Source organism: Arachis duranensis, chromosome 7 (assembly GCF_000817695.3).
Source record: "Arachis duranensis cultivar V14167 chromosome 7, aradu.V14167.gnm2.J7QH, whole genome shotgun sequence".
Taxonomy (NCBI): Eukaryota; Viridiplantae; Streptophyta; class Magnoliopsida; order Fabales; family Fabaceae; genus Arachis; species Arachis duranensis.
Window position 1 is genome coordinate 63,809,316 of NC_029778.3, and position 23,571 is coordinate 63,832,886.

Sequence of the window (23,571 nt, forward strand, 5' to 3'; positions counted from 1 at the left end):
ATAAGTAAATAAATAATAAATAAAAATATTAATTATTTCAAGTTTTATTTTGGAGAGAAAAAGAAAGAATGAGAGATGACTAAATAGTTTGAGATATTTAAAAATGTGATAAAATAATTTTATATTAAATATATATATTCTAAAAAATACTTTAAAGATTAAATTTTAATGTGATTTTTTCAAGCATTATTAGATAAATAAAACTTTTTCATCCTTTAAAACGTGATAATTTTATGTTTGGTGATTTTTTTTAAAAATTTATTGTGAATGCTTAATTTTTGTTTTTGAAAAATGAAAAAAAAAGTTTAAAGATCTACTTTTGCTTCAATTTTTTGTGTGCACATTCTAAATGAGTATTTAAATGTCATCCAAAAATTAAATTCATATCAAATACACAAATTATTTATTAAATACAAATTTTTTTATACTTATAAAATATAATATTTCTTAGTTAATTTTGTTATATTTTTAAATTATTTAAAGACTTATTTATTATTTATATTTTTAAAGGTTATTTTTGTGAGTGATATGAACTTTTGTATATCATTTTAAGAATTTACCTTTAGTATATTAAAGATGAGAGAAGAGATTGAAATGTTGTGTAAAATTAAAACCAAGCATTATGGTTGAGAACAACAAATTAAGTAAACTTATATTTCAATAGATATTATTGCAAAATAAAAATTATACTAAAAATATTTTATTTAAAACGCACCATTTTCATTAAAAGTCCTTCAAATATTAACATTTTAATTAAAGACAAATATGAAATTATGAGAAGCAACTAAGTAGTATATAATTTTGTTGGTAAATTTTGTAGAAGTATTTTTAAAGGTATTTGGCATATTTTTATATAGATTTAATTGTTCTATTAGTTTTTATAGTTTCACCAAATTTTTAATTAGGTCTTTATATTTTTTTTCTTTCAGTTGGATCCCTACACTGCTTTTAATTTTGTAATTACGTCATTTTCATGTTAAAAATGTTAAAATTAACATAATATTTTTATCAAAATATATGCAGTCAAAGATTTAATTAAGTTTTTAATTATAAATACCTTCAATTTACGAAAAAATATTCAGTTAACTCTAATAATTTTTATATTAAGAAGGACTTAATTATAAAATTAAAGCAGTCTAGGAACTCAATCGAAAAGATAAAAAGTATAAGAATTTAATTAAAGTTTTGATAGAATTATAGGGACTAATAGAGTAATTAAACCTTTTATATAATATAGTTATAGCTTCATAAATATCTTTATATAATTTATTAACAAGAATATATACTACTATATGACTATATCCGCTTTTTATAAAAATGTTATTGTATTAAATTGAATTTCAATAAAATAGAATATTTTTAGGGTATTATTATAATGATATTTTATTTACTAAAATAATTATTAAACTATAAATATATTTTTATCCTCAAGTAACATTTATATGTTTAATTTTATTTTTATTTTTAATATTTTATTTTAATTTAAAAATACTGAAGACCACTACTTTATGTTAAAAAAAAAAGGGAATGAAAATAAAATTGTTGATCACCTAATATGTTCTCTCAATTTTATATTTCAATATTATGGCCTAAGCCTAAAGCCTTTTTCCACCATGAATCTAATTTCTCACTTCCCCATAGGAAGGTCAAGGCATATATATCCACAAAAAGCAAGAACGAAGGAATTTACGAAAGAAAACAGGATATTCGAATTATTATACAATTTAAAAGTGTAAGAAGGGAAACAAACATTTTGGGATATTAATTGATTGGATTTGATTCGTATATTCGTAATATTTATTTAATTTTAATTTAAAAATTGTAGATATTAATTCGATTATTATCATATATATTATATTATATTATTTTTATTATTTTAAAAAATATATTTGATAATATTTTAAGAGTAAACATATATGTATAAAAAAGTGGAAAAAAATGAATTTTATTGATATTTTTTAATAAAAATAAACTTTTAAAAATATTTTAATGTTTTGTGAATATATTTGATATCCGGTTTGATCCGATTCGTAAATGTACGGATTAGATCTAAGTTTAAAATTTGCAGATATTGAATTTAATCTAATAATTTTGGTGCAGATAGAATAAAAATTTTGGTCATATCCGATCCAATTTATATTCACCCAAAATATTTAGAAGGTAAATTATATTGTCTAATTTTTTTTTTTAAATATTTGATCAAACATGTGTGTTATACAGGTTATTTGACATCAAGTGAGTTTCACTCTGTCATGAATTTTTTTTTAAAATGTTTTGTGTAAATTTTTTTAATTAAAAAAGTTACTGATGTTTTTATTAAAAATATTTTCTTTTTAAAAATTTGAAAATCGCTAAGCAGAATTTCTGTTTTGTTTGTCATATTTTTTTCAATTATTAAAATAGAAAAAAGGGCATCACTGTTTTGTTCTTTATTTTTCTTAAATTAGGAAAATAAAAAACGATTTTGCCGTTTTGTATTTTAACGAATTAAAAAATTAAAGTTGCAAACTTGCAGCACTTTCACAATTCGGTACAACACACATAATATATCATTTTTGGAGATAACACACATAATATATCATTTTTGAAGGCAGGGGGGCATTAAAGTAAAAGCACGCCTTTTTAAAATCATAAGCATATGCGCGGTGTTCTTCCCATTCAATTTTCAACGGGTATTTTTCCCATAACTCAAATCGCATCCACCTTAAGCAGAAAGGAAAGCCAGAAATCTCAATGGCTTCTTCTCTCACGGTAAGTAATGCTCAACTCCGATCTCTTTACTACCCTGAATTTTACAATTTTTCTTTCAACGTAATCCTCACTTCCAACTCGCGTGTTTCTTTCGACGAACGTTCTGGCATTTTTTTCTATTATTTTCAAATCTTATCTTATTTTCGTGGTTATTGTTTCGTTGTTGCATGTTTCAGGGAAAATCTAGGGAGGTTTCATCCCGGATCCCTGACAGTCGCGAACCTCGGCCAAGTGGTATCTTTTATATTTGTTTATGTTACAAATTTTATTTTATTTTATTTTTAATTTTTCTTGAATCTTCTTGGTGTTCTACTATATGTTTGGAGCAGTTGGTGGGAGGAATTTCAAGGTCCTTATGGAAAATGAACGGATTAAAGTTGGCAATGTGCTCATGTAAGTGTCTTTTGCGTGTGTGATGGATACTGTATAATTTATGCGTATTTATGCTTACAATTTATTTGTAAGAAAATAATTTGAATCTCTTTTTAGGAAATCTGTGAGAGAAGCATGTGCAACTTCGAGGTATGTCCTATTTCCTGATTTTGGAAGGCATAAATTCTGCTCTTTGAATTTTTGGTAGAGCTGAGCTGAGATTGTCGAAAATTGTATAATACTTACTTCTGGAACTGATTGTTAATTGGTTCTTCTTTGTTCTCGTTATATCTAACAGTGAATGTTTTCAGTTTTGTTTTGTTGTTTACTTCTTTGAGATATTAGATACATTATAAGGAGATGTTAGTTTGTCGAGCTTTAAGAATTAAACTTTTTCTTTGTTTAGATTCTTCCTAGGATTGGAACACTTGTAGGGCATATATGAGTACAAAGCTGCTATGGTGCTACCTTGTTTTATGATTTTGTAAGGCAAGGTTTGATGTTGTTGCCTTCTTTTGGAAACCAATGTGACACATGTTATGGCAGAATGGTCGCTTGTTTTCTTTAGATTGTAATCTAAGTTTCTTGAGTATAAAGAGCAATCTAATACTCTATTTGTTTTTTCTCCCACCACTTTGCAATTTATGAAGAACGAGTGCTACAGTAGCTGGTAATCCTAAGGTAATTTAATTCTAAACTTAACTTTCCAAATGCTAAATAAAGTGTCTTTGTATTTGTGCCTTTTGAATTTTTTGTTATGCGATTTCTTACACACTGTATACATAATTATTTTGTAACTTCACTGGTGAAGGGAGGCTTCAAAAGTATGGATAAAAGCAATAGCAAATATGTTACTTCTGGTAAGTTTTTACTGGACTAGTTTCCTATTACATTTTGAAAAAATATGTTTATGTTTGCGAAACACATTTATCATTTTCTCTTATGTTGGATGTTGGTAGCAAATAAAAATGTGAGAAAGGCATTGGCTGATGTTAGTAATGTTCAAGGAAACTCTGCAACAAATATTGGACGTGACAGCTCCAAAATGAAGTGAGTATCTTCATTATTCTGTTAAGAGATGGAATGTTTGCAAGTGAGTGTAACTTGCTTCGTATGTTGGATGACAGAGATACTGCTATATCAACTATTTTGTCTAGAGATGTTTTGAATTTATGATAGGTCCAGTGGCGAGCTTAACTTTATCCCTGTTTTTAATATTTTGTTTGAAATATAGGCAGGCCTATGGTATATAAGAAGAAATTGTTATATTATTTTTGCAACATAATTTCAAACAGGTTAACATAACATCTTTACTTTTGCTTGAATAAGATAAGATAGTATATTATTTCTATGTCACTTTATTCCGTCCAAACATTGTTTTCTTTACTGCTGAATATTATTTGACTTTTGTGTCTTATGTGCTTTCTTAGGGGTTTAGCAGGTTCAAACATTAAAAAAGGGGGTGGTATCACCTTGAGGAAATCCTTCACGGTATGGAAAATAGTTATTGGTTACTATCTGTTATGTCTCTTTTCTGTTTTCCTGTTTCCTTGTTGCTTTGCGTTTTCTTAATTCTTTGGTAGTCTTCTCTTCTATCTACCGAGTCATTTGTAACATTCTCTACATAATCCCAACTTTCTTCCTCCACCTGGCTTTTTTAGCTACCCCAAATTTTTACTATTGTATCCCTCTCATACTTTTAGTTATTGTATAGTTGAAATACATGTAAACGAAGAAAAAAGCTCTTTCTCCATGAGTGTACTAGAACTTTTCCTCTTCCACTAGACCTATTTAATGTTTATGATAACCCCTAATGATACAATGAATAAAACTGCAGCTCTAAACTCTAGGAATCACTTAATAAGGCATACAAGTTTAGGGTGAAATGCTACATAACAGTTCATCTTGATGCTATAGTCTGAGAGGTCAGCAAATTGAGTAAAAGAAAGAAAGTTAGAAAATGCTGCTCAGAAAGAGAGAAAATGAACCGTACATTGATACAGTTGAAACTGGATTGATGTTGATCTAACCACCTAATTGTCAACTAAATTACACTGTTCATGTGTACCACGTGGAATAGCTGTGTGGGCAGTGAACTATGTGTCCTGTAATGAACTCTAACACCCGGGGATGGGTGAGACGGTAAGTTTCATGGAGGTAGAGCAGACTGAAGAAAAACCTATGGATGAACCATTATGGACTTAGATGTAAATGGTTTGTGCACAATTGAGTCATTTGATCTATGTAGCTGAATCCACATAGGGACTAAAAGGCTTTTGTTGTTGTTTCCCTTATTTATATAGTACCTTTACAACAGTTGCATGTTCTGTAATATTGTTTACCTGATACCAGAACTGGCATCCTATGTACAGCATATTTTGGTAAATTTTGGTCTTTATTTCTATCATGATCGTTATCATATAACAACACAACCTTCTGGAAATGGTAGCCAGTAGGATATAGTGGCAGCAAAGCTATATGATCGGATATATCAGCAGGCATCTAACATCACATTCACACCTGTGCCAATTTTCTCCCATATTTTCTATCATTAAGAAGAACTGATTGTGAAACTTATCCTGTTTTCGGGCACTGGGACTAGCATGTTAAAAAGGCAGCATATATGAAATGATAGCATATGAAATTTGATTTGGTCAACGATTACAAAGTTCTCACTCCTGATCACTTTTCTTGCTTAAATTAGGGAATAATGCAAAGAAATAGAAGCAATGATGTCCAGTCAGATGCTCCAAAGAAAGGTGAATACTTTTCTGTTTGATATACTTTTATTTGAATGCTCTATGTCTTATTAAGGTCTTTATCTCCCTTTCATTGAATTAAGAACTAGGCATAGATGTGAGACCAGCTTCAAAGGATCAGAAGTATAATTCACATGGAGGCCCATCAGTTGTCACAAAAGACAGGTACTCCACATTTTGTCTCTGGTTTGTCACATGACACATGATAGTGGATTTATTGAGGTTCATGTTTATCGTCCCAAGCCCTTCTCTAAAGAAATTATGTGGCAATTCGTTTTCTTTTAGGTTTGCCAAGAAGCCTATATTACCTTCAAATCCAAGGTCTGTGAAGTATTTGTTTGTTGATCGATTCTAATTTTTATGAATACAAATATGGCTGAAACCAGAGTATTTATTTGTCCTTTTCAAGTAATTCAAGGAAGTCCTTACCAATACCAAGGAAGTCCTTACCAGCACCAAGGAAGGTATACAGAGCAGATGTGAGTAATACAATGGTTTATCTTTCCAGGCAGTACAATATTTTCTCTTCATGTATTTCTTTTTCTTTTTCTGTTCTTTAAATATATTTTTTATTTTATTTTCTTTTTTATGTTACCCCACTTTACTTCATTTTAGGAAAGTGCTGGAAGTTCTGAAACAGCAAAGGCACGAAGTTCTCTCCCCTGTGAGTTGTCTCATGGATAAGCAATCTGTAAATTTCAATGAATTGAGTTATACTATATCTACTAAGCCTATTGTCATTTCAGCTAAGGCAACAGCAAGTAGAAGAGTTAGTTCCCAGCTAACTAATGCAAGAAACAATGTGCGGAAGATACGAGTGAGTGATGGCTTTACTCAAACGTAAGCAATAATAAATTTTGTCATAGTTTTACACTGTACATAAACATTTTGGCTGTTTTAGTTTGTCTTTAAGTTGCAATATAGGATGAATCTAGCAAGTCAACCTATAATGGTGGTAATCATTCTAGAAACATTGGTATTTGGTAGTAATCACCTCAGAAAATACTTAGGTTGCTGTGGCTAAAGAGAGGATACATGAAAGGATCAATATTAAGACTAAAGTTACTGAATAAAGTGATTCATGGTGCTATCAAATTTTCATATTGCTAATAATATATTATATGTTAGCAATTAAAAATTATAAGGGAAAGTTGAAAACTTGTAGAATTTAATTCTTTGTTTTGCAGGAATTTTATCCTTAACCATTTTTCAAACACTAGTTGATATGTGGAGAATGCCTCTATGGCCTAAATTCAAAATAAGGGCAGAGTTTTCATATATTTAATGTTTTCCATCTGAATAAGAGATAGTGAATTATCATTGCGCAGTTATTTGCTTCCACAATTTTGGTCTTGTTATAGTCCTACACAATCATGCCAGCAACATGGATTGACATCTTTTTTTGTTTCATTTTGTTGGTATTCTCTATTAAGTAAACTTGTGTTTTTTATTTGTACTCTCTTGCAAGTTAATATTCGATGTGTGGATGTCAAGCAAAAGATCCTTTCTTTGAGCAAGCAAAACCCATGTGTTTTCAAAACATGGGAGTTCCAAAATCTCTATTTACCTGGATGCCGTGGTGTTGTATTATCTGTTACCATATTTTCTTTTACTGGGTGTTGCTTTTAGACTTAGATTTTTCAAGCTGATAACTTATACGATGACATTCGTTGTAACTTTCTTGCAATTCATGTTGAATGCAGGAGTCAATCCAAAGTTTTATATGGATCTTCAAGGAAGTACATCATGGTATGTCTATAGTTGCTGTATTTGATTGAACAATGCAGAAATTGTTTAGAATTACGTTAATATTCTTTGAGGCTAGGCACATTTCTGTACCTATTTTATATTCAATTTGGAATTTATGTGCCATTGTTGTATAATTCTAGTGAAGGGGAATTATGTAGTGTGCTGAGGTGAAACTCTATTCAGAAAACCTTTTATGTGTATATGTGATTCCTCTACACATTCTGATACTTTAAAAGGAGAAAGACAAGTCAAAATGGTTCACTCTTGAAATGATAGAAGCTGAATAATATTCTCTCGATGTTAAAGATTGTGCAAATTATTTACAGCATATAGCTATTTATAGAAGATTTGCCATATAATCAAACTGACTTTTACCTTCTTGTTTGCAGCCTCTTAAGACTAAAGTCATCGCTTCTACCAATCACATGACTTTAAAACCTAAATGCATATCAGATCAGAACATATCACAATCAGATGCTACAATATTGTCTCAGGATGAGGAAGCACTTCCATTGCCTCTTCCAGTGAATGGTTTAGAATCAGTTTCCAATGATGCAAATCAAGGATGTGTTCCATCTGATGGAGAGAAAAATTTGGTAGTACATTTGCCAGAACTCATTCTAATGAAAAAGTCAAGACGCAAGAAATCTTATACTAGTTCATTGATGGAAGGATCTAAGGTTGTTCACAGTGTGTGCCAAACCATTTTTTCCTTTTCATTTTTTATTCAAATTTATGTGACATGTAGCCTTATTTTGCAGCTTCTCAAGCAAACGTGTGAAGTTAGCCAGCAAGATAACCTACCAAATATAGACAATGATTGCAATCATTTAGAAGTACCTGAATATGTTGATGACATATATCAGTACTATTGGGTTAGTGAGGTAATATTCATAACATTCTGATGCATATCAGTGTGCCTCTTTCTCTTTGATGATGCTTGGTCTTGTTGTGTTCCAACAACTCTAGGCTTTTAGAGTTTTAGTTGCTTTACTGACTGCAGAATAAGTAAATAATTGAGTAAAAAATTTTGATCTTAATTAATAAGCTGCTTTGGACATTTCTATAAACTTAAATGTTTCTTGCATCAAATATAATTATAGAAAAACTACTATTTCATCCGTGGGGAATGTTAGGGGTGTAACAAAATTCAAAGCCAAACTAGGAAGAACATACATATAATTTGGTCCCAGAATTTAACAATATGATCTCCTAAAATGTTTTAACTTGTTCTAACAGACATTTGTTTCACTCCCCATTTTCAGCGACAAGTTTGTTTAGCTTTTAAATATAATATAATTCAGTAGTGACATTTCTTCAGAATTATTGCATGTTTTAGTGGTTGTCACCCAGCTTGTTTTGAACTGTTGAAGTTGGGTGGAAGTCATCCCAATCTTGTAGGAACTGTCATAGCAATTACTACACACCAATACAGTCAAAGTTGATATGCTTAAATGCGTGCAAACTTTCTATAAGTGCTACACTGCAGATGCAACATTCTGAGGAGAAAGGAATGAGCCACAAATGTTATTTGATGTTACACTTTTTCAATAGTTTTATATGTTTAAGACATGATGCAAACTTGTCTATTTCTACCACATTGTTTGACTCATTTTGTATTCTTCTTGATTGGCATAAATCAGATGGCACTAACGTCAGAGCCTATGCAAATTGATATTATTTGTTTCCCTCTTATTCTGGAATTTCAATCAACATTTTTTGGTTATTTCAAATGTGCTTTTAATTAAATGCAGGCGCAAAATCCATCTTTGGCAAATTACATGTGCATTCAGACAGAAATTACACCTTATATGCGGGGCATTTTGATCAACTGGTTGATTGAAGTATGTATTTAGTTCTGCCATCTATGGGATGACTTTTCACGTGTGTGTCACTTTCTTTTTACGTGCTTAACTATGTTTTATGATCATTTTTTCTTTGGATATCATTCTTGCCTATTACAGGTACACATGAAGTTTGATTTGATGCCAGAAACACTATATCTCACAGTTACATTATTAGATCAATATCTTTCCATGGTGAAAATAGAAAAGACAGATATGCAATTAGTTGGTCTTACAGCACTTTTGCTGGCTTCAAAATACGAGGACTTTTGGCATCCTAGAGTATGAATTATCCTTTTTGTCAAACATCTTTTCTTGAAGAAAAAGGAACATGATTTATCATTGACTCTAAATGTTTTCCCCGTAGGTCAAAGATTTAATAAGCATCTCTGCTGAGTCATATACAAGAGATCAAATGCTTGGAATGGTATGCAATTGCATTGCTATCCGGTTTTTTATTTTATTTTGGACCTGTAAACGGCTTAACACCCATTATCTCATGGTTTGTGTTCTAACGTGTGGAATGGTTTTGCTACTCAGGAGAAGCTTATTCTTAGAAAATTGAAGTTTCGTTTGAATGTTCCTACTCCTTATGTTTTCTTGGTGAGGTTTCTAAAGGCTGCACAATCAGATAGTAAGGTATATATTTCTCCGAGGGTTAATTGTTCGAATATGGTGTATTGAACCAATATTAATGTTGCTAGGTTGAAGGATGATTAGTTAATTTGGATGATAAATTGATCGTTTTAGGAAGTGTCTTATACTGTATAGTAGTTTTCTAAGATTGATGGTTTCTAATTTTCTCTGTCCAGCTTGAACACATGGCATTCTTTCTCATTGACCTATGCTTGGTTGAATATGAAGCTATAGCATTCAAGCCCTCATTATTATGTGCATCAGCTCTCTATGTTGCACGTTGCACTCTGCAAATTGAGCCGCCATGGACGCCATTGCTGCAGAAGCATGCACACTATGATATTTCACAAATGAGGCACTTCTATCTACTCTTAAAAAAATCAATATCCAAATTCAAAATTTGTGTTAATTCTTATTCATGTTGACTGTAATTTTTTGTAGGGGTTGTGCCGAAATGATATTGAAACTCCATAAAGCTGCTAGCATTGGAAAGCTAAAGGTTACATATGAAAAGTACTCAAGAAAGGAGCTACGTTTGGTTGCAGCCGTAAGACCGTTGGATAGCCTTCCCTGATTTTAGCTGCAATCTTATACTATAATATGTCAAACTTAAAAAAAAAAAATCTTAGAATGTTGTAGCTACATCTGTGATACCATCTTTTATCCATCTATTTTTACTATATAAAAGTTGATACTAACTTCTTTCACATTGAATTTTTCTCTAACAATGTTATGTCAACAATTTTGATTACTTAACAAAATTTAAAAATTACCCAATCAATTATTATGAAATTATTGCAAATAGTACAAATTTTTCTATTTCTCTTTTTTAATGGGTTTGCACTGCAACCATCACAAATTCACAACTAATTAAAATATAACTCTCATAATTGATTATTGGCCGCGTGAAAGGTTATTTAAGAAAACGGTTGTTATCGTAGGATTGTGTAAAATGTTTTATATTGCATTAAAACTAAATTCTTTTGTACTATCACTGTAAAAGCATTTTACACATGCATTCAATCACATAACGCCATATTAACAAAAATAACTACCTTTTACATTGACCACATGAATGGTCATTTAAGAAAACAGTTGTGATTGCACGATTGCGTAAAATGTTTTACACCGTCAGTGCATCAAATTAAGAATGTGATTTTGATACAGTGTCAGTGTAAAGTCATTTTACATGTGCATTCAATCACATAACATCACATTAGCAAAAATAACTATTTTTTACATTAACCGTGTGAATGATCATTCAAAAAAACGGTTGTGATTGCAAGATGGTATAAAACGTTTTTTATACTATCAGTCCAGGCTTTAGAGAAGAAGTGTGTTTAATTTGCTAAAAATATAGTTTATGTTGATCTTAATTTATTGTTTTTGTCATTGGGTTGCTGTTAACTAAATTTTGTTATTGTTTAGATGATAATATCAATCAATTTAATTCATTGTTTTGTCATTGGGTTCTGTTTGATCTTAGTTTATATTTTTGTGGGTTTTGATTATTGATGACAAATTTTGATGTTGGCATTTTATGTTTGGTTGTTTTTTATTTTATTATTTGACTTGTGGCTTTGTATTTGGATGATAGTATAATAGAGGTTGATGTAATACTTTTGTTTTGAATAATACCCTATCCCTGTGATTGATAATGAATATGCCGAAACCTTTCGTAGACATCATAGACTATGTTTAAGTTGAGAGGATGAGAGAAACTTTTAGATTGTTGTTGCTGACTCTGAGGAGAGGGTCTGCTTCCCCCAACTTGATAGGTTAGAACGACATTTCATATATGTCTATAATTGTTTTTTCATGAAGTTAGGAGTTACCTTTTCTTTTTCTAAGTTTGAGTCCGAGGCCCTTAAATCCTACAACGTTGCTCCTACCCAATTGCATCCCAACTCTTGGAACTTCTTAAAAATATACCAACTTCGTTGTCGAAAACTATATGTCCGACCTTCCCTTAAAGTCTTCTTTTACTTCTTTGTGCTCACTAAACTTTTTAGTTCTAAAAAAAATGTTGGTTCTCTTTCCATCCTATTTTGTGTAGAAAAGTTTTTGCTATTTTTGCTAAGTCCTTCCACGACTTTAACAATTATTTCTTTAAGGTCCGAGCTGTAGAGGGTGTCCGACTTTTTTCCTAAATGATGAGGATGAGCCCATTTTTCCTTTGTATCGGCAAAAAAATCCTGTGATAGTAAGCTCGGATGACTTAGACGAGGTAAAAGAGAATGTGGTCGGGATGTTTCAGGAGTTTTGGGGCCGAGCTCCTTATTTGGATATGAAAAGGTATTTAGGGAAGCCGAGTCAGCTTTAGTCCGGGTTAGGTAGTTTTCTCTTCCTTTTATGGATTTTGCTTGTAAAATTGTGTTGATGATTAATGTGCCCTTATTTGGGTGTTGCAGAAAGGATGGCTCCCAAGTCAGCTACCATGAAAACGCTCCAAGCCACTAGAAAGAGCGTTATTGCAAGGAGCATACAACTGAAGGAAGATAGTGAAACTGCCGACCTGTCCTTGCCCTCAAAGTCAGACTCGGGCGCCTCACCCTCTTTAAAGGTTATCCTTCTCCGTCCAGCTCAGCCAAACCAGCAGCTCGTCCTTCCCCTTCTACTTCCGAACCGAATCCTAAAAAGCGCAAGTCCTCAGAGTTGGGGAGTATATACGAGCAGGGCTTTGACGGCATTGCTTGGAGTGAAAAGCAAATCTTTTCACATAGCTATATCTGCATGGATAATATAGCCATCAGAAGCCACCTTCAGCTCTTAGCCAGAGGTGAAGTTCAGACGATAGGCATTTGCGCAGTCTTGGCTAGGGAGTTCAAGAGGACTCCCCCTTAATGCCACTCAGAGCTATTTGGCTACCTCACAGGCTGAAGTGGCCTCCTTGAGAGAATCCAAGAAGGAGTTGGAAGAAGAGAGGGACGCACTACTCTTCGACCTTGGTAAGCTCGGGATAAAGTCAAACAAGCGGAGGCTGCTCTGGCCATATTAGAGGGTTTGAAGAAGAAAGCTGAAGAGAACTGTTTTTGGGAAAAATACTTTATTTGGTGGATGAGGTTACTAAAGCCTGGGATAAGTATGCAGAGCTCGAGGAGTCTGTGGTTGAGGGTATGAACGAGATGGTTGAAAACCTGAAGGCTCAGTTCCGAGTTGTTGCTCCCGAGTGGGACCTCTCCCTCATCAGCTGGACAATATAGTAGTGGAAGGAAAATTGTTGCTGCTCCAAATGATGAGAAGGACACCCTTGTGCCCAATCCAAAGACCTCGGGGGCGTATCTCAGACAAACTTCTCAATTTCCTGACCCTTAATCTGGTGGTGAGCTCCTTCCTTCTCCAACTCGTCCAATTCCTGCGGTGCTAGTGTCTGAATATGCTCCGACCTCTGCCAACCAAGCCGAGGATGCTGTCACAGGAGAACAACTTAACCTTTTGTAATTTCTTATAACTTTTTATAGATTTGAATGGCCCAACCTATGGGTCTTTAGTCTTTGTGATAGTTGTTTTTGAACAATTTCTATTTTGTCTTTAGTTGTAGTTTGAATAACTTTTTGATTCTATTTAAAAAAACATTCTTCCTCTATTTTGGTATGAATGATTTGGGTCTTTTGAAATATATCTTAGTTAGTATAGTTGTTGATACGTTTGCATCTTTAGAATTTTCTCTTAGAATTCCATTCAATAAACGAAGAATTGTTGCAAGATAAGCAGTGGTTTCATGATTAATTGAGCAAAACTTTGAGTTAGTGTGCATTCATTGATTATAGGAGAATATGGAAGAGAGTTGGCAAAAATTAAAGAAAAAGGAGGCCAAGAATCACTTTGAGCAAGAATAGAGAAGCAACTCAGAGAGCTCTCTAGACCAAACAGAGAGCTTCCTGGATACAAAATGTTGAAGACGTGCAATGTGGGAGAACAAGTGTGCCATGCCAACCAATTATGCCCTCCCAGGGGCACTAGCTCTTTCAACGTGCAATGTGGGAGAATAGGCATCCAACGCCAAAACGAAGGTCGTGCGTACGCATCTCCCATGCGTTTATACAAGTTGTAGAATGTGCTCATTCATGCGTACGCATGACTCGTGCGTATGCATGACCCCATTTTAACGTGAGACGTAAAACCATCAACGTGAGACGTGAAGATATCAACTAGGTACGTGGGTTGTCATGCGTATGCATGATGCATGCGTATGCACAACAAGAGAATTTTAAGGCATCATGCGTACGCATGAAGCATGCGTATGCACAACACCTAGTTTGCGTGGAACGTGAGATTTTCTACGATCAATGCCTGGGAGAAAACAAAGGCCAAAATTAAGAGAAAAAATAAGCCACGTACCACGTGAGAATTTCCACGTCCAACGTGATCTATCTAGGGAGTGAATTGAATCAAGAATGGGCTTCACGTGTGACGTGGGATTATGGGACACTCTCCAGGGACCTCAATTGACATACTAAGTCCTCTAATCCTTCAACAATTATCTGATTTACTCAAGGCTCAACTCAAGCCCATAAACTATAGCATTTATTGAGGATTTTCAAGAAGGAAATATTAAAAGCTTGGCTTGAGGAAAACATTAATTAGTTATATTTGATTTCAATTTCAGTTTGATTCTGTTTTAAGTTTGAATTTGAGTTTCATTTAGGTTAGTATTTAAGGAGATAAGTCAGACGTTTTGAGCCCCTTCCTCTTCTTCGACACTTTTTACTTTTCATAATATTAGGTTTTCTCTAAAGACATGAGCAACTAAATCTCCTTGGTTAATGTTAGGAGCTCTGTTAATTCCTATGGACTAATATTCTAGCTTTTCTACCTTTGATTAATGCATTGATATCTTCTTAAGAAAAAGTTTTCATTCTTCATCCAATAAATTTGAATGTGTTGGGAAACAATTCTCTTCTAACTTGAATTTTTTTAATTTCTTGAAAAAGTTAATTAATTGAATTAATCTTGAAAACTTATTCTCACAGTTCTTAGATTTTGAAACTAGACTTGATAAGTGACATCAAATCAACTAGGGGAGATTCTTATGAATTGTGTGGCTTATAAATCAGTGAACATTCTTTAACTCTTTTCTTAATAATTGACTAAGAAATTAGCAATTAATTAGGTTAAAGAGAAATTGAATCACCGCATTGGGGTTTGATTATTTATGATTTGCCATGAATGTATCTTTGCATGATCAAGGTGGAAAGTGAAAAGTATTAACCTAGAAGTCTCAACATCTCTAAAACCTTAACTCTTTTAATTATATTCTCTTTCAACACTCACTGTTTACTTTTGTCTATTTTACTGTTTATGTTAAAGCTTTTCAAAACCCTAAATTGTGATTGTCTAACTAGAATAATCAATTGACCATTGTTTACTTAATCTGTTAATCCTTGTGGGATCGACACTCACTCACCATGGGTTTCTTACTTGATACGATCCAGTGCACTTGCCGGTAGTTTGGGGTTTCAAAATCCGCATAAGTTGTTTGGTTGAAAAATTTTTCATCACTTTGACAACTTTTGATATTGTTTTTTTTTTTTGCTAAATTTAGAAGAGACATCGACGAGGTATATCAGTCTTTTCTAAACTTATGTACAAGTATTGTTTTTCCCTTTATGAGTTTCGACTTCATGTAATCGGGCTTTCGCTAAGTTACTTTTACATTTCATTTTGGTCTGACTTATTTTGTACGTCAATTTTCGAACTTCTTATATTAATTTGTACCTCGTCGCTTCATCTTGCCAACCATATAGGTCGGTTAATGATTTTTGCAATTTTTCGAGTTTAAATTAATGCGTTTGAGAATGGGAAATAAAAGAAATACTTTATTATTGATAAGAGAGAAAGGGTTTACATAAGTTTGCTACTAAAGATTTTCTTATAATCTCTAGCCCTTGCTGTGATGCCTCATTAAAATCCCTTCAGGAAAACCCTTTTCGGGATAAAACCATGAAGTCGGAAAAAAGAGTACACCAGGGAACAAGGTAGCTTCTCTAACTGTAATACCTTTTTTAAGTTACAGGTGTGCCATAACATCAGGAGCTAGTTCCCTTTTAAGTCAGACACCTTATAGTAACCCTTTATCTAAGACCTCGCTGGCCTTGTAAGGCACTTTCCAGTTTGTTGCCAGCTTTTCTCGCCCAATTTCTAAACTCTGATGTCATTTCGGATCATGTATAAGGTCATTAATGGCAAAGCTTCTCTTGATTACTTTCTATTTGTACCTTAAGGGCATCCTTTGCTTCAATGCTTCTTTTTTTATTTGAGCTTATTCTCAGACTTCTGGGAGGAGGTCAAGTTCTTTTTTTTGTGCTTGGACATTGATCACTTCATCATAGAATCTAACTTTTGGAAATTCTTTAGCGATCTCTACAGGAATCATGGCTTCTATGCCATAAGCAAGTCGGAAGAGTGACTCCCCTATTATTGAATGGATAGTTGTCTGATATGCCCATAGAACTTGAGGAAGCTCGTCTGCCCATGCTCCCTTTGCATCTTGTAGTTGGCATTTCAACCCAGCTAATATAACTTTGTTTGCTGCTTTAGCTTTTCCATTGGCTTGTAGGAGTTATACCCATGTGAATTGGTGCTTGATCTTAAGGCTAGCCACCAAGTTCCTAAAGGTTTAGTCGCTGAATTGAGTTCCATTGTCCGTGGTGATAGAGTAGGGAACTACAAACATTATGACAATATTCTTATAAAGAAATTTCCGACTTCATTGGACTGTGATGGTCGCTAATGGTTCTGCCTCGATCCACTTCAATTCCTACGATGAGGTATTTTACTTGTCTTGGAGCTTGTGAAAATGGTTCGAGGAGGTCAAGGCCCCACTTTGCGAATGGCTAGGGCAAGGTGACACTAATAAGCTCTTTTGGGGGGACAACATGGAAGTTCCCATGCTTCTGACAAGGCGAGCATTTTTTGACGAACTCGGCCGCTTCTCTTTGCAAAGTCAGCCAAAAGAAGCCGGCTCAGATCACCTTCTTGGCTAGTGGTCGTGCTTCTAAGTGGTTCTCACATATGTTATTATGTACTTCTTCTAATACCTCTTCGGTGTTAGAGGTTGGGACACACTTCAATAGAGGCGTAAATATCCCTCTTTGGTAGAGAACCTTATGGACCAGGGTGTAATTTTGTGCTTCCCTTATGAGCCTTCATGCCTCTTTTTCATCTTTAGGAATAATATCAAATTTAAGATAGTCAACTATGGGAGTCATCCATCCTAAACTTTGGCTGGATATGGCCATTAGTCCCGAGCTATCATCTCCCTTTGACACGGATGGTGCGTGGAGAATTTCCTAGATGAGGCTTTTATTGTTGTCCCCTAGCTTGATACTGGCTAACTTAGAGAAGGCATCTTCCTGGGCATTGGATTCTCGAGCTATATGTCGGACCTCTCATTTGAAAATTGTGCTAGTTGTTCTCGTGCTTTCTTTAAGTAGTTCTTCATGCTGGGATCTTTGGCTTGATAAGTGCCGTAAACTTGGGAAGTTATCACTTGAGAGTCACTAAATGCTATCCTTTCTGTCACAACTTCTTTAGCCAGCTTCAAACCAGTAAGCAAGGTTTCATATTTTACTTGACTATTAGAAGTAGAAAACTCGAACCTTAGTGATAGTTCTATCCAAATTCCTTGCTCAATTCCTAAGATGACTCCTGCTCTACTTTCGACTTTGTTGGATGATCAATCTATATATAGGTTCCAAGTCGTCGGACTTCCCTGGCCTTCAGTGTATTCTGTTACAAAGTCGGCCAGATACTGGGACTTGATTTTTGTCCAAGTTTCATATCTCAAATCAAACTCAGACAGTTCTATAGCCCATTGTAGCATCCTTCCTGCAACGCCTGGCTTTTGTAGAGTGTGTTTCATAGGTTGATTAGTTCAGACTTTTATGATGTGAGCCTTCTAAAAATGAGGATAGCATACATGAACTTTTCTATCTTTTAATAGTTTAGTTCTTCTCCTTGTAGGACTTTGCTCACGAATAAATAGGTTACTGTCCGTTCTCATCTTCTCAGACTAAGGCTAAGACAATAGCTCGGTTCGCCACTGCCAAGTAGAGGTAAAGACTTTAATGTTGATCCTGCTAGGAACCTAGACAATGCTGCCAATCTTCCATTTAATTGTTGGACTTCTTTGAGAAAGGTGGGCTTTTCATCTTCAATATTATTATGCATTTGTCCGGATTGACCTCTATGCCTCTTTGGGTGAGCATGAAGCCTAAAAATTTTTTAGCTTCCATTGCGAAGGTGCATTTTGAAGGGTTCAATCTCATCTCATGCTTCCTTATGTTGGAGAATACCTCAGAGAAGTCTGACAAAAGACTAAGGTCGTCCTTGGTCTTGATAAGCATGTTGTTCATATACATTTCCATGAGTTTTCCTAGGTGAGAGAAAAATACCTTATTCGTTAGTCGTTGGTATGTGGCTTTAGCGTTCTTTAATCTGAAAGGCATTACTACATAACAATAGTTAGCCTTGGGAGAGATAAAAGAAGTCTTTTCCTGGTCCTGTTTATACATTGAAATTTGATTATATCTCGAGTATGCGTCCATAAAGGACAGATACCTATATCCTAAAGTTGAGTCAACCAGGGCATTGATGCTGGGGAGAGGGTATGGATCCTTGGGGGCAAGATTTGTTGAGGTCTGTTAATCAACCCGCATCCTCCATTTTTCATTCTACTTTTTTTACCAGAACTACGTTAGCCAGCCACAAAGGATACTTTTCCTCTCTTATGAACCCGGCTTCCCATAAGGCTTGCACTTGTTCTTCCATGACATGTGTCCTTTTAGGATTGAGTTTTTGCCGCTTTTGCTCAATAGGTCGAGAGACCAAAAAGACGATGAGCTTGTGAGACATGAGGTCGGGGTCTATACCAGGCATATCGGAGGCTTTTCAGATGAAGAGGTCGGAGTTCTTTTGTAAGATATCAACGAGTTATGCCTTTAGACCTTCCTCGAAGTTAGCCCCTATATTCATTGTCTTTTCAGCATAATCCCCAATTTGTACCTTTTCTATCTTCCCTTCAGGTTGGGGATATAGTTCTTCCCGAGTTCAGACACCGCTGAGCTTAATAGTGTTGACTTCTTTTCCACCTGTGTTGCCTTTTAATTGATACTTTTATTGTAACACTTTTTTCCAACTTTTCCCGAGTTCAGACACCGCTGAGCTTAATAGTGTTGACTTCTTTTCCACCTGTGTTGCCTTTTAAATTGATACTTTTATTGTAACACTTTTTTTCCAACTTTTGATCTCCTTTTATGGTAGAAATTCCTTCCGTAGTTGAAAATTTCATACATAGGTAGGGTGTAGAAACAACTGCCGCTAGTCGATTTAAAATGGCCCGACCTATTAAGGCACTTTAAGCAGACATAACATCAACCACGATGTAGTTAATGCTTAACGTTCTTGACCTCATACCTTTACCAAATGTGGTGTATAATGAGATGAATCCAAGAGGTCAGTCGGCGTGTCCCTGATGAGCGGATAATTTATACGCTTTTTGGCATTGTTTTTAGGTAGTTTTTAGTATGATCCAGCTACTTTTAGAGATGTTTTCATTAGTTTTTATGCTAAATTAACATTTTTGGACTTTACTATGAGTTTGTGTATTTTTCTATGATTTCAGGTATTTTCTGGCTGAAATTGAGGGACCTGAGCAAAACTCTGATAAAAGGCTGACAAAGGACTGCTGATGCTGTTGGATTCTGACCTCCCTGCACTCGAAATGGATTTTATGGAGCTACAGAACTTCAAATGGCGCGCTCTCAACGGCGTTGGAAAGTAGACATCCAGAGCTTTCCAGCAATATATAATAATTTATACTTTATTCGTGATTAGTTGATGTAAACTAGCGCTCAACGCCAGTTCCATGCTGCATTCTAGAGTCAAACGTCAGAAACACGTCACGAATCAGAATTGAACGCCAAAAAGACGTTACAACTTGGCGTTCAACTCTAAAAGAAGCCTCTGCACGTGTAAAGCTCAAGCTCAGCCCAAGCACACACCAAGTGGGCCCCAAAAGTGGATTTCTGCATAAATTACTTACTTCTGTAAACCCTAGTAGCTAGTTTAGTATAAATAGAATATTTTACTATTGTATTCAGTGTCTTTGACCATATTACATCTTTGGTCTCAGTTTTATTCTATTATTCATCTTAGGAGGCTATTGATCACGTTCAGGGGGACTGGCCATTCGGCCATGCCTGAACCTTCATCACTTATGTATTTCCAACGGTGGAGTTTCTACACACCATAGATTAAGGGTGTGGAGCTCTGCTGTACCTCAAGTTTTAATGCAATTACTACTATCTTTTATTCAAATTCAATCTTATTTCTATTCTAAGATACTACTCGTACTTCAATCTGATGGATGTGATGATCCGTGACACTCATCATCATCCGTCTCTATGAACGCGTGCCTGACAACCACTTCCGTTCCACAAGCGAAAGCTAGAGTGTGTATCTCTTGTATTCCTGATGCATAACGCATGGTTGCCCTCGCCTGACAACTGAGCCTTCCATTCCGTGAGATCAGAGTCTTCGTGGTATAAGCTAGAATTGATGGCGGCATTCATGAGAATCCGGAAAGTCTGAACCTTGTCTGTGGTATTCCAAGTAGGATTCCGGGATTGAATGACTGTGATGAGTTTCAAACTCGCGATTGTTGGGCGTGATGACAAACGGAAAAGAATCAAGGAATTCTATTCCGACATGATCGAGAACCGACAGATGATTAGTCGTGCCGTGACTGAGCATTTGGACCTTTTTCACTGAGAGGATGGGATGTAACCATTGACAACGGTGATGCCCTACATACAGCTTGCCATGGAAAGGAGTAATAAGGATTGGATGAAGGGAGTAGGAAAGCAGAGATTCAGAAGGAGCACAGCATCTTCATACGCCTATCTGAAATTCCCATCGATGATCTACATAAGTATTTCTATCTTTATTTTCTGTTTATTTATTATTATTATTCGAAAACTCCATAACCATTTATTATCCGCCTGACTGAGATTTACAAGATGACCATAGCTTGCTTCATACCAACAATCTCCGTGGGATCGACCCTTACTCACGTAAGGTTTATTACTTGGACGACCCAGTGCACTTGCTGGTTAGTTGAGTAAAGTTGTAAAATTATGTTTAGACCATGGTATTGAGCACCAAGTTTTTGGGGCCATTACCGGGGAATCAATTTTGAACAACAATTTAAGTATGAATCACAATTTCGTCCACCAAGTTTTTGCCGCCGTTGCCGGGGATTGTTCGAGTTTGGACAACTGACGGTTCATCTTGTTGCTCAGATTAGGTAATTTTCCTTTTGTTTTATTTTCAAGAATTTTTCAAAAATATTCCAAAAATTTCTCATCTGTTTTCGAAAATTATTCTAAATTTTTAAAGAATGAATTCTAGTGTTTCATGAAGCATGTTGAAGCCTGGCTGGCTGTAAAGCCATGTTTAATTCTTTTGTACTGAGGCTTCCAACCATCAGCATAGAGGCAAGTTAATTGAAATATCAGCTGTTGTATGTCTGATTTATATCCTAAAGCTGGCTAGCTATTAAGCCATATCCAACCCTTGGATTGGAACTTTAGGCTAATATTGAAAGATTCCTGGAATTCTTCTTAAAAATTTTTGAAATTCTTATTTTCTTTTTCCTATATATTTTTCGAAAAAAAATATAAAAGAAAATACAAAAAAATCATAAAAACATAAAAAAATAAAAAATTTTTGTGTTTCTTGTTTGAGTCTTGAGTCAATTTTTAAGTTTGGTGTCAATTGCATATTCATCTTGTTCTTGTATTTTTCGAAAATTCATGCATTCATAGTGTTTTTCATGATCTTCAAGTTGTTCTTGGTAAGTCTTCTTGTTTGATCTTTAAAATTTCTTGTTTTGTGTTGTATGTTGTTTTTCATATGCATTTTTGCATTCATAGTGTCTAAGCATTAAAGATTTCTAAGTTTGGTGTTTTGCATGCTTTCTTTGAATCAAAAATTTTTTAAAATCATGTTCTTGATGTTCATCATGATCTTCAAAGTGTTTTTGGTGTTCATCTTGACATTCATAGTGTTCTTAAATGCATCATGTGTTTTGATCCAAAATTTTCATGTTTTGGGTCATAATTGTGTTTTTTTTCTCTCTCATCATTAAAAATTCAAAAATAAAAAAATATCTTTTCCTTTTTTCTCTCAAAATTTCGAAAATTTGAGTTGACTTAGTCAAAAAATTTTAAAATTAGTTGTTTCTTGTAAGTCAAGTCAAATTTTCAAATTTAAAAATCTTATCTTTTCAAAACTTTTTCAAAAATCAAATCTTTTTCATTTTTCTTATTAATTTTCGAAAATATTTTTAAAATATTTTTCAAAAAAATCTTTTTCTTAATTTTATCTTTATTTTCGAAAATTATACTAACAAGTAATATGATTGATTCAAAAATTTCAAGTTTGTTACTTTCTTGTTAAGAAAGGTTCAATCTTGAAATTCTAAAATCTTATCTTTTAGTTTCTTGTTAGTCAAGTAATCAAGTTTAATTTTAAAAATTAAATCTTTTTTATCATATCTTTTTATCATATCTTTTATATCATATCTTTTTTTTTTAAATTTTATCTTTTTCAAAAATTTGATTTCAAAATATCTTCTTATCTTATTATCTTTTCGAATTTGATTTTCAAATCTTTTTCAAGCTAACCAATTAACTGTTGTTCATTTTTTATCTTTTTCAAAATCACCTAACAATTTTTTCCTCTCTTTAGTTTTCGAAAATACTTTCCTCTTTTTCAAAAATTCTTTTTAATTAATTAATTGTTTTAAATTTTAATTTTAATTTTATTTCTTATCTTAATTTTCGAAAATAATTAACTCCATTTCAAAATTTATTTTCGAAAATTTCTCCCTCTCTCATCTTATTCTATTTATTTATTCATTTACTAACACCTCTCTTCACCTCTCTTCATCTCAAATCACTGCCTCTATCCTCACCCTTGTGTTTGGATTATTTATTCTTCTTCATTCTTATCCCTTTTCTTCTTCTACTAACAATAAGGAACCTCTTTACTCTGACATAGAGGATTTCTCTTCTTTTTCAGTTCTCTTCTCTTTCATATGAGCAGGAACAAGGAAAAAGGCATTCTTGTTGAAGCTGATCCGGAACCTGAAAGGACTCTGAAGAGGAAACTAAGAGAAGCTAAATTACAACAATCCAGAGACAACCTTGCTGAAATTTTCGAACAAGAAAAGAAGATGGCAGCCGAACCCAACAACAATAATGCAAGAAGGATGCTTGGTGATTATACTGCACCTACGTCCAAGTTTGATGGAAGAAGCATCTCAATTCCTGCCATTGGAGCAAACAATTTTGAGCTGAAACCTCAATTAGTTGCTCTAATACAACAAAACTGCAAGTTTCATGGACTTCCATCAGAAGATCCCTACCAGTTCTTAACTGAGTTCTTGCAGATCT

General features: G+C 33.9%; 1 protein-coding gene across 1 annotated transcript; it reads left to right on the forward strand.

Moving 5' to 3' along the window:
- The first annotated feature begins 2,606 nt into the window (after positions 1-2,606).
- On the forward strand, positions 2,607-10,874 carry LOC107459397 (putative cyclin-B3-1). Its single transcript, XM_016077633.3, has 23 exons — positions 2,607-2,751; positions 2,928-2,985; positions 3,081-3,144; positions 3,241-3,273; positions 3,774-3,804; positions 3,935-3,983; positions 4,083-4,173; positions 4,554-4,614; positions 5,828-5,882; positions 5,966-6,047; positions 6,168-6,203; positions 6,292-6,361; positions 6,498-6,546; positions 6,629-6,722; positions 7,586-7,631; positions 8,021-8,311; positions 8,393-8,515; positions 9,386-9,475; positions 9,596-9,757; positions 9,843-9,902; positions 10,016-10,114; positions 10,288-10,466; positions 10,553-10,874. Exons 1-23 carry the CDS (start codon positions 2,734-2,736, stop codon positions 10,683-10,685), a joined length of 1,974 nt encoding a protein of 657 aa, XP_015933119.1. The 5' UTR covers positions 2,607-2,733; the 3' UTR covers positions 10,686-10,874.
- The last annotated feature ends 12,697 nt before the right edge of the window (positions 10,875-23,571 follow it).